The sequence below is a fragment of the Sceloporus occidentalis genome, unplaced genomic scaffold, assembly GCF_023333645.1.
Source record: "Sceloporus occidentalis isolate IW3139 unplaced genomic scaffold, rSceOcc1.0.p SCAF_1, whole genome shotgun sequence".
Classification (NCBI taxonomy): Eukaryota; Metazoa; Chordata; class Lepidosauria; order Squamata; family Phrynosomatidae; genus Sceloporus; species Sceloporus occidentalis.
In genome coordinates, this window is record NW_028316981.1 from 225470775 (window position 1) to 225487180 (window position 16406).

At 38.9% G+C, this 16406-nt stretch overlaps 1 protein-coding gene across 3 annotated transcripts in view; it reads right to left on the reverse strand.

Moving 5' to 3' along the window:
* Positions 1-16406, reverse strand: part of ADAMTSL1 (ADAMTS like 1) — a 443438-nt gene that overhangs the window by 195668 nt on the left and 231364 nt on the right. For all 3 annotated transcript variants that reach the window (XM_089489382.1, XM_089489388.1, XM_089489374.1), the window contains exon 5: positions 725-851. In XM_089489382.1, coding sequence (XP_089345508.1) covers positions 725-851 — 127 coding nt within the window. The remainder of the gene's footprint in view (positions 1-724; positions 852-16406) is intronic.

Here is a 16406-nt window from a genome sequence, read left to right on the forward strand (position 1 = left end):
ACCTATCTCCCAGCCCCTGTTACAGCAGAATGAACAGACCAAACTTTTGGTGACAGATGATGGATTATACAGAAGTTAGTTGTGCCTTATTACCCAGGGAAAGCCTAGTACAGTTAAAGACAATGCTTTTTTAAAAAATGCTGGGTTAATATTAAAATCTTAAGAACCATTTAGTCTTTTACTTATCATTATTGCAAAACTACTTTTAAAAAAGTAATCCATTTTGTAACACATTGCAAAGCCTCCTCCCAAGAACTCATTAAACTACAGTTGCAAAAATTTAAATATGTTTTGTTATACTACTCATTGTATTTTACTGTTTTTAAGTTCCATTTAAATCTTTTAAAAGGTAAGAAAATGACCTAAAATTTGATAAAGTTCTTTCAAATTGTCCAAGGGATCAAGAAAAGGGAATGAATAAACATAAAGAGTTTGTAAAGCTCTACATGATTCTGAATGATGCACTATACAAGCATAGGATAACCCAATTTGTGTGAGCCACAGAGACAAAGAAGAAGAAAAAAAGAACTAGATTAACATTAGAGATTACATATGCAAGAAGTTAATGATATTACCATGCATAGATGGTTTATGCCCATATTACCCAGCAAAAGAGCATGTTATAGGTAACATTGTTATTTGCTCACATATTACTGCCAAGTTCTGTCATTGTTTGGAGAACTTTCATATTCCCGTTGAGGTAAAAGCCAAATCAACATCTTACGTTTATTTGCCAAGAGCTGAGATTTATATTGGCCTCGAACAAGACGGCAGGTGGAACCATCTCCGTTGCAGACCCCACAGTTATCTTCCTTCACAGTGCTTCCCAGCTGGTGATCACAGCCAACGATCTGACAAAAGAGAAAGATGTGCAGTTCAACTGAGCACCTCCTGACTGCTGGATCCATCTTTGCGGTTAGTTCCTGCCAATCCACCCCCTTCTCCCCGGCATATTGTCTCCACAGTGCCATAAAGCATGTTAGCAAGAAAGGGGGGAAGCGTATGAATTTGGCTGGGAAACTCCATTCCATCTGAACTCAGGAGCAAGGACTTATAAAGGAGCTGCAGAGAAAGAGGCATAAAAAATTTCTTCAAAGGCATGGAGGATTAACAAGTGCTTCTTGGTTAAAGGTCTGATCACCAAGCATTATTCTTAACGGAACAGTAAGAAAACACACAATTAAATCCCCAAGATGAACTGGTTTAAGTTTTATCACGCTGTGGAGAACATAAGATTTAACAGATCTCCTGTCATAAAGAAAATGTTAAAACTTAACCAGAGTGAAAACTGGAGAGGGCTTCTGTACCTTTAATGTTTGTGCAGAAGAGGGAATTTCAGCAGGTGTTACTCATCACACAGCCAGGTAACAAGCAACACCTGCTGAAACCTGCCTTTCTACATAAATATTAAAGGTACAGAAACCCTTCAGGTTTTCAGTCTGCAGACCCTAAACCTGACAAAATTTCGGGGGGGGGGGGGGATTTATACCACACAAAAATGACAAGTAAACCTTACATTCTGATGAGATAACTATAAGTGAAATCCAACATTACTCCAAATTAGAGTATGCTTGAAAACCCACTGAAATGAATTAGGTTATAAACCTCAACACTGGACCTCATATGACCATACAAAGAAGACTAAGGAATGTGCAGATGCAGTTTGACCAATGTACATATCTGCACCTTGTTGTATTTGAAATCAGGGGACATTAATCCAGTTATGATAAAGCACATAGTAATGCTAACAAAGGGTGGTAAGAATATTTATAATTATTTATTCTGAGATCGATAATGGTTTCCCCAACAGTTGAAAAACCCTGTTCGATGTTCTGATTCACTGGGAGAAAAGGGAAGCCACGTGGCTCATTAGCAGTTCAGAGGTCAAGATGCTGAGGAATAACTCAGTAGCCTGGAAAACTAGGCTAGGTAGAGAGATGTGCAAAAGAGTAGCCAGGATCCAGTTGAAGGGGTCCAGAAAGCAGGACAGAGGCTCTAACTTGGCTTGGGTATCTTTTCCACAGAGTAAGTGATGGACATTGCTCCAGCAGCTGAAGAGTATCTGCTGCCTGCTTTCTCTAGGCAGGTTGATCATTCTGCTAAAACAGTTGGGGCAACAACACATGAGCTGCTGGTGTGCTGAGCCCCTCCCAAAAGATACATCTCCCCTGGTGAAATAAAGCAGTTTGACAGCATTTTAATTTCTGTAGCTTCATCCTATGGAAACCTGTGATCTGTAGTTCTGCAAGGTCTTTAGCCCTTTTTGCCAAACAGTGCTGGTACTTCACAAAACTACAAATGCCAGAATTCTGTAGGATGGAGCCATGGCAGTTAGAGTGGCATCAAACTGCATCATTCCTATAGTGGAGCTGCTGCACCCTTGTTCTGTTGCTATCGCAGAGGGAGATATGACACTGGGGGGGAAAACAGCAGGACTTTAATGCAATTTTCTTCTGGTATTCAACAGTTCCTGAGTGTTGTGGATGAATTTCTTTAAAAACACAACACACCAAAAACACCAACAACCCCAAACAAACAAAAATGTGTTTTTCCTCTGTATTCGAGTATGGAGAGAATTCTTCAGAGGAATATTTATTTTCTCTTGCAGCAAGGAGAAAACTACTGTTATTTGTCCTCACACATAAGGATGAAATACCCAAGGATTTACATCTCTAACACTAAATATGAGCAAGCATTAAACAGAGACAGATAAGTTTCAGCACAGTGCACAAGTCCTACATTCTGCACAGTCCCAATAAAATGCCTACCTGCTATGCCTTTCAAAGCAACATGTGGTGTTAATTACATTTGACCATCATCTTTTTCTGTGTAGTACAAAACTGTGCTCAGATAATGTTCAAGGGTGTGACACCGGCGGGAGACCATATTTAAAACAAAAGGGCTGAGAGTCAGGAAATCTGGATTCTATTTGCAACTCTCCAACAGGCATTGGGGGAGCCACTAGGCAGAGTCTTTTCCTCCCAAATTTATATAACCTTGAGTGCTCAGCAAAAAAAAACAAACGATACATAAAGTCTGATCTGCAAAACAGATAAGTCAAAATACCTGGATCCAAGTAGATGTAGTCTTATTAAAGTCAGGATGATTAACTGGCCTTACATCAAAGAATTTGACCATTACTAGCTCACACACCAGATTGTCAATGTACAAACAAATAAATTGTATTTCAGACGTTCTGATGAGAACTGGAAGTGCCTTCAAACAAAAGTAAACCAAATAAATCCAAAACAAGGAGTGGAAGTTAAATTTATTGACAGTCCTTATACTAGGCTCAGTCTGATGAAAATATTCCCTATTAGATTTGAAGTGAGCCACTGTCTTTCTACTTGTAATCAATGGATGGCAAAATATTGAGTCACATTTAACCCAAATACTTGGGCTTAGGTTCTGATATTGCAGTGCACATGTCTTGCATCCTCACAAAGGGTATGGTGAAATTACAGTGGTTTACAAGCTGTAATTACAATTACAAGCTGGAATGTGTTCAAACAAGGATGGCCAAATGGTGAAAGGTCTGGAAACCATGTCCTATGAGAAGCAGCTTAGGGAGTTTGGTACATTTAGTCTGGAGAAGAGAAGGTTAAGGTTAGTCATGTTTAAATATTTGAAAGGATGCCATATTGAACAAGGAGCAAGATTGTTTTCTGCTGCTCCAGAGACTAGGGTCCAAAACGCACTGCAGAAAAAATCCAGTTTGAGACTGCTTTAATTGCCTGGGCTCAAGGCTAGGGAGTTCGGGAAACTGTAGTTTTGTGAGACATTAGCCTTCTCTGTCAGGGAGCTCTGGTGCCACAATATGCTACAATTCCCAGGATTTCCTAGCATTGAGCCAGCACAGTTAAAGCAGTCCCAAACTGGATTATTTCTGCAGTGTGCTTTGGACCTAAGGCACAGAACTACAGGAAAAGAGATTCTACCTAAACATTAGGAAGAACTTCCTGACAGTAAGAGCTATTCAACAGTAGAACATGATGTCTTGGAGAGTGGTGGAGTCTCTTTCTTTGGAGGTTTTTAAACAGATGGCTTTTTGTTGGGGGTGCTTTGATTGTGTATTTCTGCAAGCAGGAGGTTGGACTGGATGGTACATGTGGTCTCTGCAAACTCTATAATTCTGTATTCTATTATTCTTCCAGATACAGGTGACGGGGCGAAAATTAGGCTGCTTTTCACATCTGCAGAGGGAGAAATTTCTCCAGAATGGCCAAGGAAGCCAGAGGTTGTCTCCCCTCCCCTCCCTTAACAGATCCACACAGCTGCACAAAAGGATGTAGCTATGGTTTATCTTCTCCACTCCTTCTCCAGTATCATCACCCACTCTTTTCTCCCACATACTGAAGCAAAAGACATCAATTAAGAAACAAGAAGGAAACAAAACTGGAGTGAGGAGTGAGATGGGAGAAGCAACAGCTGCATCCTTTTTTTGCAGCTGTGGATCAGCTAAAAATAGACTTCATTTCTTAAGTTGTAACCTGGCAGTCCTAAATCATCCTTATTTGGAAAAGGGTTTCAAAGCAAGTACAGTACTCATATATACTCGACTATAAGTTGACCATCATGTATAAGTCGAGGGCAAGTTTGGGGGCCAAAATTATGGATTTTGCCATGACCCATGGATAAGTCGGGGGTAAAACTTAGAGGCATATAGCAAAGTATCTAAAGGATGAAGCAAAGTAAAACAATGCCAAAGAACCTATAAAATTCCAACAGACATAACTCTTTGTGCTTACTCTTAAGGCTGGATGGATGAGAGAGGAGAGGGGTCTGTGCTTCCAGGACAGTTTATACTCTTGCTTTTCACCAGGGGGTCTTTCCTTCTTTTAAATAAGAGTTAAGATACAGTACTTACATTGACCCATGGATATGTTGACTCAGGTTTTTTGGGTCAATTTTTTGACCTAAATTTCTAGACTTATACATGAGTATATACAGTATATACTGAGTTTCAAACTCTTTTACCTATCTATCTACCCATATGAATGGTGTTGTGATTTAAAAACAAATACAAGTGAAAATATTTTTAAACATAAACACGTGAGGCATATCTCTCGAACACATGGGGATGACTGATACACTTCAGACATCTTATTTGAACAGAAACTGAGACTCAGGTTCAAAACACACTGCAAAGATAATCCAGTTTGAGACCGCTTTAACTGCCCAGACTCAATGCTAAAGAATCTTGGGAATTATAGGCGCGTTACAGACCGCCGGATTGCGGCGGTCTGCTGCCACCACCAGTTGCTGCATCCAGGAACCGCAGCAGCCAAACGGCGCAGTTCCTGGACACAGCAAATTGCGCTCCTTCCTGGGTCCCGGATGTGACGCTGTGAGGCGCTAGTCGCGCACTCGCGGCATCATATCTGGGGCGCAACGTGCGGACGCAGAGCATCCGCTACGTAAAGATGGCGGCCCCTATGTGGACGGGTGGCACCATCTCTTACGTGCTCCGTGTGTACTAGGGTTGGGGGCTGTGAGGAAGAGACGGCTCTTCCTAACCCTAGTAGGTAGTGCGTACTATGCACGCGTTTGTAACGCACCACATAGTTTATTGTGGCCCCAGAGCTCCCTGACAGAGAAGGCTAAATGTCTCACAAAACTACAGCTCCCAGAATTCCCTAAAAATGTCTCAAATCCAATCAATGTTTTATCACTTCAGAGTTAACTCCAAAGTGATAAAAATTTGATTTGATTTGAGACATTACCTGGATGGCTGGACAGGAAGAGTGAATGAGATGAGGTGGAAGATGTGATCTTTGTTTTTGTAACGGGACTCACTTTGTCTCTATAGCCATGGCTCAATGCTATGGAATAGTTTTGTGAACTCTGTCAAAGAGCTCAGGTGCCACAGCCAACTAGATATCCCTGGATTCCACAGCACTGAGCCATCGCAGTTAAAGCAGTGTCAAACTGCATTATTGCTGCAGCGCAGATGTAGTCAAAGTCTAATGAACTGTAATTTCTCTGAACACTTGCAGAAAAAATTCTTTCATTACTTTCAAAAACCAAGTTAACTAAATTTATTTTTCCCTGCTAAAGCACTGAATGCTATCAATATGACATTCACAGGTGTGTCAAAGTTGAGAATTTCATTGGGGAATAGAATTCTTCTTCGTGGCTCAATAACCACATTTGCCCTTTTTCTCACCACCTGGGTATATGACATGAGAAAACACCTATATACTCACATGTGTTATGAGAAAACAGGAGTAATCTATGCTTTAAAAAAGGGAAGTATCTAACAAGAATGTTCAACCTGTATTTTCATTCTACCTTACAAAGCAAGCCTCTTGGAAAAACTGAAAATATGGGCTGCCTCAGACAGTTGGTACTATTGAGCTATCAAACCAAAATATGTTAAGTTATTAAATTTGGTGGTTCAGATTTGCCAGCACTCATGATTAAATTTTCTGGACTACATAACTGCATGCAAAATACATGCCTCCAACACCAGAAGGCCTATAAACTGAAACCATATGCTTTTCAGCAAAATTCATAGATTTTTAATATCTATGGTTGACAGCAATAAATCTGAACCCTAAATTCTGCTGCTTCTGTGAGTATAAAAATGCAGCAGACTGAGTTCAGTGTGCACATTGTAACAGGTATCAAAGAGGATGGAATGCTTTTCAGACATGTTCCTTTTGAAAAGCCACATGAGCTTTCATAGCTCTCATCCTATGACATTTCTATGATAGACTATATAAGGAGAATCTTGCAGGATTAATGTCACTTTATTTCTTCTAAACTGAAATCTGAGTTGATTTTGGTCCATTTTTCTGAGGCAAAGCATTGTACAGGTTGAGTCTTGCTTATCTGGAATTTTTAAATCCAAAATATTCCAAAATTCAAAACTTTTTTCATGGGTGGCTGAGATTGTGGCAACTTTGCTTTCTAATGGTTCAATGTACACAAACTTTTTTTCATGCACAAAAGTATTAAAGAATATTGTATAAAATTATCTTCAAGCTATGTGTATAATAAGGTGCATATGAAACATAAATGAATTTTGTCTTTAGACATGGATCCCATCTCCAACATCTCACAGTAAGCATGTAAATAAAAATGCAGGTATAATAAAATAAAAAACTCTTCTATTCTCACTGCAAATACAGGTATTCCAAAATCAAAAAAACAACAACACTAACATCCAAAAGACTTCTAGTCCCAAGCATTTTGGATAAGAGAAACTCAACCTGTCAAGGAATTTTGCATGCTCATGAGAGAATCTCCATAAGACCGGTGGAATTTCTTGAGGGGAAGGTTTTTCAGTCCTCTCTGGCGAATGCCACTGACTTTAAGCAAAAGAAAACTGTTGAGGTTAATTTGGAGAAAAGTCTGTTTGAAATGCTGAAGTGGAACAAAAGAATTCTACATGATGACCTTGCGGCATAGGTTTTCAGCGAATGGGGAAATTACACACCTCAATGGAGGATTGTTCTCTCAAAACCTTTCAAGCTCCTTGTACCCCAAACCCATTCATGAAGAGGTGAGAATCAAGTTCTGGAGGTCCTATGATCAACAAAAAAATATTTTTTACAGAGAAGGAATCTTTGTATTTTGACAGTTCAGCCAACTATCTAATTAAGCATCTCCCTTCAGTACTGGCTTCTATCACACTGGGGTAGAGGAGCAATACTCCTTCATCTTCAGTCCTTTCTGGGCGAACTCTCATCTGAGAGCGAGTCACTTCCCTGACTCCTAACAACTAACACAATTAAGTGGTGAAGGAAGTTGAACTACATCATCTCAGCACAGGAATTGCTGCTTTGACTAGGCAAGTCTAGCATGAACCCCAAAGCTTTGACTGTCTCTCTAGGGTTGCCATTCAGCAACATCTCATTCCCTGAAATTTCAGGTCCAAAAACTAACACAAGGGACTAGGGGCTTGTGATGTTACAGTCATGGGACAACCAAAGTTGGGGGTGTGAGCCAAAACAGTTTCTAGGATTGTATAAATGGTCACGAGGGAAACTTGGAAAGATGAGCCCAGAATTTGGATAACTGGGATAACCAGTTAATATAATAACTGAGAACCAGGGGTTTGGGGAAACCAGCTAATATGATAACTGGGAACCAGGGGTTTGGTCAGCTGGGCAAAATGTGCCCAGTAGCTGCACCAATTGCTGCCATTCCTAGTAGGAATGGCAATTGGCAAGGCCTTTATCTGTAGCACACATGACATGTGGGATGTTTGCCCTACTCCTTTGCTACTGCTGCCAGGGGTTGCGGTAAACTTGCCACCAGACCTTGACAATTTTCTCCTAAGCTCTTCATCATAACCATGCTTATATATGAAGAAGGCTCATAAGGTAAATGTGAAGACACACCCAACTAAAGGTGGTGGCAGGTTTGGGTGTGCAATGCTGGTACCCTGGTGAGATCAAACTCTTTACCCAAAAAGGCTCTGAAGCTGAATGTAAAGTTCAAAAAGGGGGGAGTTTAATTTAAAGAACAAAAATAAAGAGTTTTCTCCTCCCCAGCTCTAGATAAAAGATACTTTACAGTTTGACTTTCAGCAATCTTCAGGATGTCTTTCTGGGTCTGATCTTGGTTTGATCTCCTCTCTCAATGGAGCTGGTGCAGGGTCTTTCAGCTCCTGATCTCTTTGTCTTCTTTGATGCTGTAACTAAAATGGTTAACTACTGGTAACTGATTTGGCTAACGTGTAAGAAATGCCCTTTCCGGCTGTCTGGACCTGTTTGCTCTCTGCCTGCTCACAGCAAAGACGGCTCCAAACTAAAAGCCTCTAGCAAAAACCAGAGCATTCTGAGAAAGGGCAAGCCAAACCTGGAAAATGCAGGGGATCCTACAGCTCCTCCCACAACTAATACAATGAACTTTCCTTTACTAAAATATTCTATGGCCTGAACCAACACAAAAGAAAATGCAGTCGGAGATTCAAATAGTCCTGGCAGGACATCACAGTAAAGATGGCATTCCAATTGGTACCATGTTCTGAATGGCCCATTGTGCCCAAATACATGTGTCTATCAGCTCTCTCCTCAATTCCTCTCTTCAATCTTGAGTTTATTTGTTTGTTATTGGTGCACGAACATTCCCTAATAACAGCACATAAGAACACCTTACTGCATCTTACTGCCATCAGGGAAAGGGTCATAATGAATACTCAGACTTTAACACCAATTGACCCAAATAAATAAATAAAATTATACTCCTTTAATACCACTTGCCCACAAATTTGTCTTCCTACTTGAAGACTCAAAGGACAAAGACATTCCTTGAAACTTCAGCTGGTGCCCTGATACCTGACAAAGCCTGTGTCCCTCTCCCTTCTAGCACTCTAGACTTAACAGGGAATACATGAGGAACCAGCACTTCCTCATATGTTCCTAAAACTTGCTTCCCAATACTCAGAAAATTGTTAACACTCCTATCTTTTCCCAGAAACCTGTACTGTACTTGCTTACTAACTACATAAGCACTGCCTTGCAGCCAGTCAAGCTGCTTAGGTGAAGTGAGCTAGCTGAACCAGTAGCACCTCACTGTCCCACAAGCCAAAAGCTTTATTCAGCTTTGACTGATTAACTAAAAGGATGATCAAACGTGTGCACCAGACCATGGTGGTGTCTGCACAGAAAAGAAAACATTCTCACTTTGTTTCCGCACTGACTTTTGTAGATGCACAAGGCCAAAATAGGTGAAATACAGGTCCAATTCATGTGCTATGAAAATTCTTTGGAGTAAAAAGAATCCTCCTTTATTCTGGATCATGCCAGAAACTCTGGAGAATCTCCTAGGCATGTGGACTGCCTCCCAATGTGGGAATGGGGGCAGGAGTGTTAGAGAGCAAGTGAGCCACTTTTCCATCTGGAAACTTCCTGCTGACCACAGCACTTTCACTTTCAAGTTTGTGTGATTCCTCTGGCGCTGTTCCTTTTGCAGACATGCAAATCAATTGCACAAGTGCACATACACATTTGCACAATAATACTATCAGTAGAGCACATTGGTACAAATCTATCACGCAAGCACACATTCATACAACATGTGCAGACAGTGCTGACAGTATTGGTTCATTGTGAGTGCTGATTGTGCGGACCACTCACCCCCACCCCTTTGTGGATCCAGAAGCCCCAATAGTAAGCCAGGTTTTCTCATCTGTTCGGACATGGCACATGAAGGGCCTAAGCAAATATAAACAATTCTCACACGGCTCTGTTAACTGGAGACTGGTTTAGCCACACTATGCCTTGGGAAGATCGGCAGATATCAAACTAAAAGATGCCACAATCTCAGTCCAGTCTATTTTATCCTAAAACACGAACTTTTGCAGATGGTTCTTCTCCCTGCCTACTTGCTCAGATGCAGAAACACCATGCTACCCATCAGCAAGTTGTAGTCAGGGTTAGATTACAGTGATCATGAAACTGTATCACTGGGGTCAATAAACTTGTTATCACTTCTTACCATTGCAACAGCTGGGTAGTACAAAATTAATGTGAAATTATTAAATTCATGAATTATTGTGGCAATATCATTGTTTCAGGTACCACAACTGAGTAAGGAAGGTGAAAACAGCTTTCTGCTCCATGTGCTGCCTGACCCCGTATAACCACCTGATAGAGCTATAATATTTGTTCTCTGCCCAACAGATGTTTTATACATAATGACCTTTCTAATAAAATGCACAACATGTTCTAGCAGTTATCTAAAATGAGCTAAAACTTTCTGTAGCCCAGATAAATGGCTACAAGACTCTAGATTATTAACCCTTCTGCCATCTGATTCTTTGGAATATGCCAACAAGGCTGGGAAACAATCGGAGGGAAAGATTCTGTTTAAATAGGCTTTTAATATGTAATCATTGTAAGGGACGATTTTATATGGGGGTGTATATTCTATTTATGTTTTTTAACTTTTTATTTCAATGTAATTGTATATTGTTTCAGTGAGATGATACTAATTGTTTTTAAATTTTTATTGTTGGGTTTTTAACAGTTCTATCCGTGAGTCACCTTGGGTCCCACTCTGGGAAAAAGACGGCATATAAAATAATTAAATAAAATATTAGGTGTTCACACTCAACATTAAGCCTTGATACTGGTGCTAATAGCTAAAAGAACTGGCAGGGCAGATAACTGGGAAAAAACTTTCCTAACATCTAATATTTTGCAAGGTACTATATAGAATAAGAAAGGTCATCAAGCTGTGACAATTAGCTTTTTATGTATCGTTGCCCAAAAAGCCCCGATCAGATGGACTCCTGTACTATGTGAGAACTTTGGCTCTACTCGTGAGATATTTTTTGAACCAGGCATATAAACTGGACCAGCAATGACAATTCCCATTTGAACCTTGGTTGCTCATAAATGCTCTAGGGTAAGACCTTTTTCATAATCATTCCTTTCCAACACTGAAAAACTTGGCTGGAAAACAATACAATAAAACAAGCCAGAAAATCCAGCCAAGTATAGATAAATCTTTTTCGTCTTTCAAAAGCTCTGTCTGCACCACACATTTTATGGTCAAGATCCCACTATTGGAATGAGTGTCCTTAATCTACTTTAACACTTGTTTTTAATTTGAGCTTTGTTCGTATCTCGCAATCTGGTTGATATGCTGATGTACCCTAGAGTTTTGGCCTAGTTCTTTGAAACAGGTACAGATGACAGTATGTCTTGGAACTTAGTCTGCAAATTGATTGGGATTGGAGTGGAGAAAACAGCTTCTTTGCAAAACAAACTCATTATTAAAGACTGGGTCCACTGACATCATTTATTTCGGGTTGTTGTTTTGTACCTTCAAGTAATTTTTGAGGTGAACCCATCACCGGGGTTCCTTGGCAAGATTTGTCAAGAGAAGGTTTGCTTTCCACTGAGGCAGAGAGTGTGTGACTTGCCCAAGATGACCCAGTGGGTTTCCATGGGTGGGCTGGGGTTCAACCCCTGGTCTTCAAAGTTGTAGTCAAGTGCTGAAACCACTACAACACACCAGCTCTCATTTATTTCACTGATACATTATCAGTTAACATCATTATTATTATTGGTGTTTTTGTTGTTGCTGGTATAATATCAGTGTGCTATATCAGTGGCCACTCAACATATCATGGAAAAAAGGAAAAAAGAAGACACTGATTTGCACTAGAGTTAAGTATATTAAACCAAAGGATTAAAAAAACACTCTTGGTTTTTAAAATTAATTATTCATATCTTCTAAAGTCTGGGAATTATTAATACTTTTCAACCCTCTTAATGGAACAGCAATAAGTTTTTTTGAATTTAAAATATTTTAACTCTAACAGTTTATTGGCATTTAGACCAGAACCCAGTGTCAGTTGCTTCTTTTTAATCACTTTCTTTTATAATGCAAGAAAAGCCATTCAGAAACAAATTTTTAATTAACCTAAGTTCAACCAAAAAAAAAAAAATTCTTTAAAAGATCTCTTTTTAAAGAACAATTCATATTTAAGGTAGTGGCCATAACATATGAACTGCATTTTGATACTTAATTTTACGATTTAGTAATATATTGGTGTAGACCTGCAGTCCTATATAATAGGGTACCACCTTGTCAATATAATTCCTAGTTTTATTGAAAGATGTAAATGGAATCAAAGTCTAATAACTTTGGAGTGTTAATGTTAGAAAACATTAAAACATGGTTGATCAAGCTTGCTATCGCGAATACATGAAATAATTTTTCATAACATTAATATAATAAGCAGGATTCATTTTTTTTCATTCAACATTGATGCAAAAACCCTGATTTAAACAAAAAAAAAACTGGTTTAAATAAAACAAACAAAAAAATTAACAAAAACCATTTGTTCGGGTTTTCTTACCCTGATTTGCACAAACATTTTTATGCTAATTTGTGTGTACAGATATAAAACAATTTGTTTATAATTTAAACAATATTACAATATGCCTCACTTGAATGGGCAAAACTGTAACTGTAAAGGCTGCCATTAAGGATGCTAAGTACTTTATGTAAACTGCAGATTTGCTCATAATGGGCCACATCCGGTGTTAGTCTACCTACAGTAAACCACTGTAATGATTTGGATTTGCTAATCACAATTTAGTAAATGCTACTGATATCAGTGAATCTAATCTAGGTACGATTAATACTGGAGTGAGGCCAGTCCATGTAGAGACAGAAACCTGGTCCCTTTGTGGACTGTAGAAGTAGAGAGAATATACCAAAATATTTAAAAAGTAGTTGAAAAATATGTTTTTCTGCATGTTGAGAAATCCTGACAAAAAGAATGATGGACTGACAAGAATTTTGACAGTTTCGGACTTATTTTTGTGTAAAATTAACACATAATCATTTTATACATAAAACAGCCTTTTATTTATAGAAAACAGCATTTTATGTGCAGAAAACATTTCCTATGCAGAAAAGGATCTTAAAGGAAAGGAGTGGTCAATTCCCATAGATCTGAACCTATGGTATATTTTTGTGTGGAGGTGATGGCATGCTAGAGATGCTTGACAATTTAGATTTTTGTTGTTGTTGTTAATTGTAATATGAATTAAGCAAATTCACTTTCCCCAAATCACTGGGCAAGTTGGCCACTTGCTTTCACATTTTCCGATAAAGTTCTCAAGTCAAAAAAGTACATTAAAATGCTTTTAGAAAGAAGTGGTGTATTTTAAGAACAAATACATTTAGTAATGCAGATTTTGAGAGAAAATCATTTTAAAAGTATGTTTTAAGGAACGAGACTACACCTTGAAAATAGTGTTTAAGGCTGGCTTTTCAGACCTGTACAGTATCACATATAAGAAAACGATGGATTCACCAACCCTAATATAAACAGATACACAGGGTTGTCCAAAGGGCTCAGAAGCAGAACAGGGGACATGATTCTATCCACTCATTCTGTGTAGCCAGTCCATTTATGTGAAATAGCCTGCTGATGAAATCTTTACCAAAGCATGCTCATTTAATTTAAGCTTCTACCATTATTTTCTATAGTGCTTATCTGTTGACAAAATATACAAGAAAATTAAAACTTGTGGAAACATCTATTAGCCTTTAAACCTTTGAAGGTTGAATGGCTGGCTAAAAAAGTCATTCCTCCTTTCATAGGTCTGAGTACAGTATTTGTATATAGAGTCAGCAACTGTTTTTGATATATGTAGCAGCCCAGCCTGTCTTTTGCTGTCATAATTTACACCCTTGATTCCCAATGGATGCTTAACCTGTAGGGAATTTCATGCTTATCTTTGTTTTTAATAGTTGACCCTTTAGCCCCAAAACATTGCACTCTGAAAGATGAGATTTCAGTGTGTCTTTTATGAAACTCATTGGTGCATGATACCAATAGTCCACAGCTGCGATTCAACACATCAAATACTTGATCAGCCCATATGCTTCCTCTAATTGCTCAGTGTAGATGGCAGGTTTTCTAATAAGCGTTCCTTTGGTATCTATCTGATAAGGAGGAACAAATAAAAGTGTAAGTAAGAAATAGGGTGGGAAGTCTTAGATATCTTGGGGGCAGAAAAGAAGAAATGACATCATGCTACACTATCAGAGGTAATGTATTATGTAACATTATACATGTTGATTAAGACAGAACTCCAGAAGTTTCCTAGCAATCACCAAAGTGGAATAGAGGAAGAGCTAGAAAGTTACTTCATATTTCCAGTATCATCAAAGGAAATGGTTGCTAGAACTGCAGCATCTGAACTGCAATACTGGAAATTTCAAGAAAGTTCATTTTATAATTAATAAGCAATTTATTTTAACCAATCTGACCTCTAATTTTCATTGATTGATACAGGCCTTAATCATCTATTCAATAGAAATGCCACAAAAGTACATGGTTAATCCAAGGCGCTCCTTGTAAAAGAAGGTCTTTCAAAATATCTTTAAAACACTTTCAAATATCTTATGAACTGCTGCCCTCATTTTCCTTGCTCATAATACCAAACCAGTACCAACATAAAGCGTCACTGAGGAACAATGTGAGCTGGTAGTTACCAAAAGTATGTCAGATACCATATTTTAAAGCCTCAGTTTGCAAAGATCAGGGCAAGTCCAAGATATTTTCCTGTCTGAGACAGAGCAGCAAATGGTATCTCCCATTGATTGAAATGAAGATGCACATTATTCAAAGTCAGGCAAGTTGTTTTGGCACATGAAGCAAGGAATCTACAAGCACCTCTCCTCCTTTCTAACCATAAATGTACAACAACAACAACAACAACAACAACTGAATAAGTATTCGCTGTTCTTTTGGAATATCCCAAATCCATAGCCTGAAACGGTTGCTCTACTTTGCCCAAGGGTAGGGTTGGTTCTGATAATAATGAATGCAGCCCCGGCCAAGAGCCTTGTGGGCGTAATTCAGGCAATATGATGACTCCATGAAAGTCCATATGGCCCTTCTTCAATTTCACAGCAAGTATTTCATTGAAAGAAATCAAATGCTACACAGAGTTTGCCATGGCACAACAATTGTAATAAGCTGAAGGGACAACTATGCATTTCCCTATTTGTATGCAAAGAATATGAGCAAGAAAGTAATCAGTAATTATAGTAATAATAATATAATTTATTTATATTCTGCTTTTTCACAGAGGAATCAAAGCGGATTACAACATTATAAGAATAAAACATTGTACAGTTAAAAATTACAGTTAAAAAGAACAATCCCATATCTCACCCACCCCCAAGCATAAAAAAAACATTAACCAAAACCTTAGAAAGAGATTAAACAACAAAAAGGAGTAAAACATTCCAATGAGAATTCACTAAAATTGTGGGTAGATTTGGTCGAAAAAGTGTCTTTATCTGGGGTGGGTGGGTTGGGGCCGATGACATCAGTAAGGGGAGGCTAGTCTAGCAAGGCTAATCTAGAAAGGCTTGACGAAAGAGATCTGTCCTAATAGCCTTTTTAAAGGCTTCCAGGGTGGTAATATGATGGATCTCGTCTGGCAGGTCATTCCAGAGCCTAGAAGCGGCAGATGAGAAGGTCCTCCAGATCACCGCAGACTGTCTGGTCTTCTTAGGTTGTAGCAGGTTCTTCCCAGAAGACCGAAGTGTGCAGGGTCGATTATGTGGAAGAAGGCACTCCCGCAAGTAGTCAGGACCCAAGCCATGTAGGGCTTTAAAGGTTATAACCAACACCTTGTACCTTGCCCAGAACTTGCCATAGAACTATGAGAAATGTTTCGCATTCAGGTATTATTTCAAATGTCCTTACAATAGCCCTTCTACAGTAAGTCGGTTATTATGATCCCTGTATAGTGCAGATGAAGGAGGGAGGGAGAAAACCAGAAGAAGACTAGGATTGGGAAGGGCAAGTATGAAAGAACTGGACAAGATCATAATGTATAAAGACATAAGGGTGAACACTAAAGTGAAGATCATACAAGTTACTGTATTACCCATCACCATGTACTGAGGTG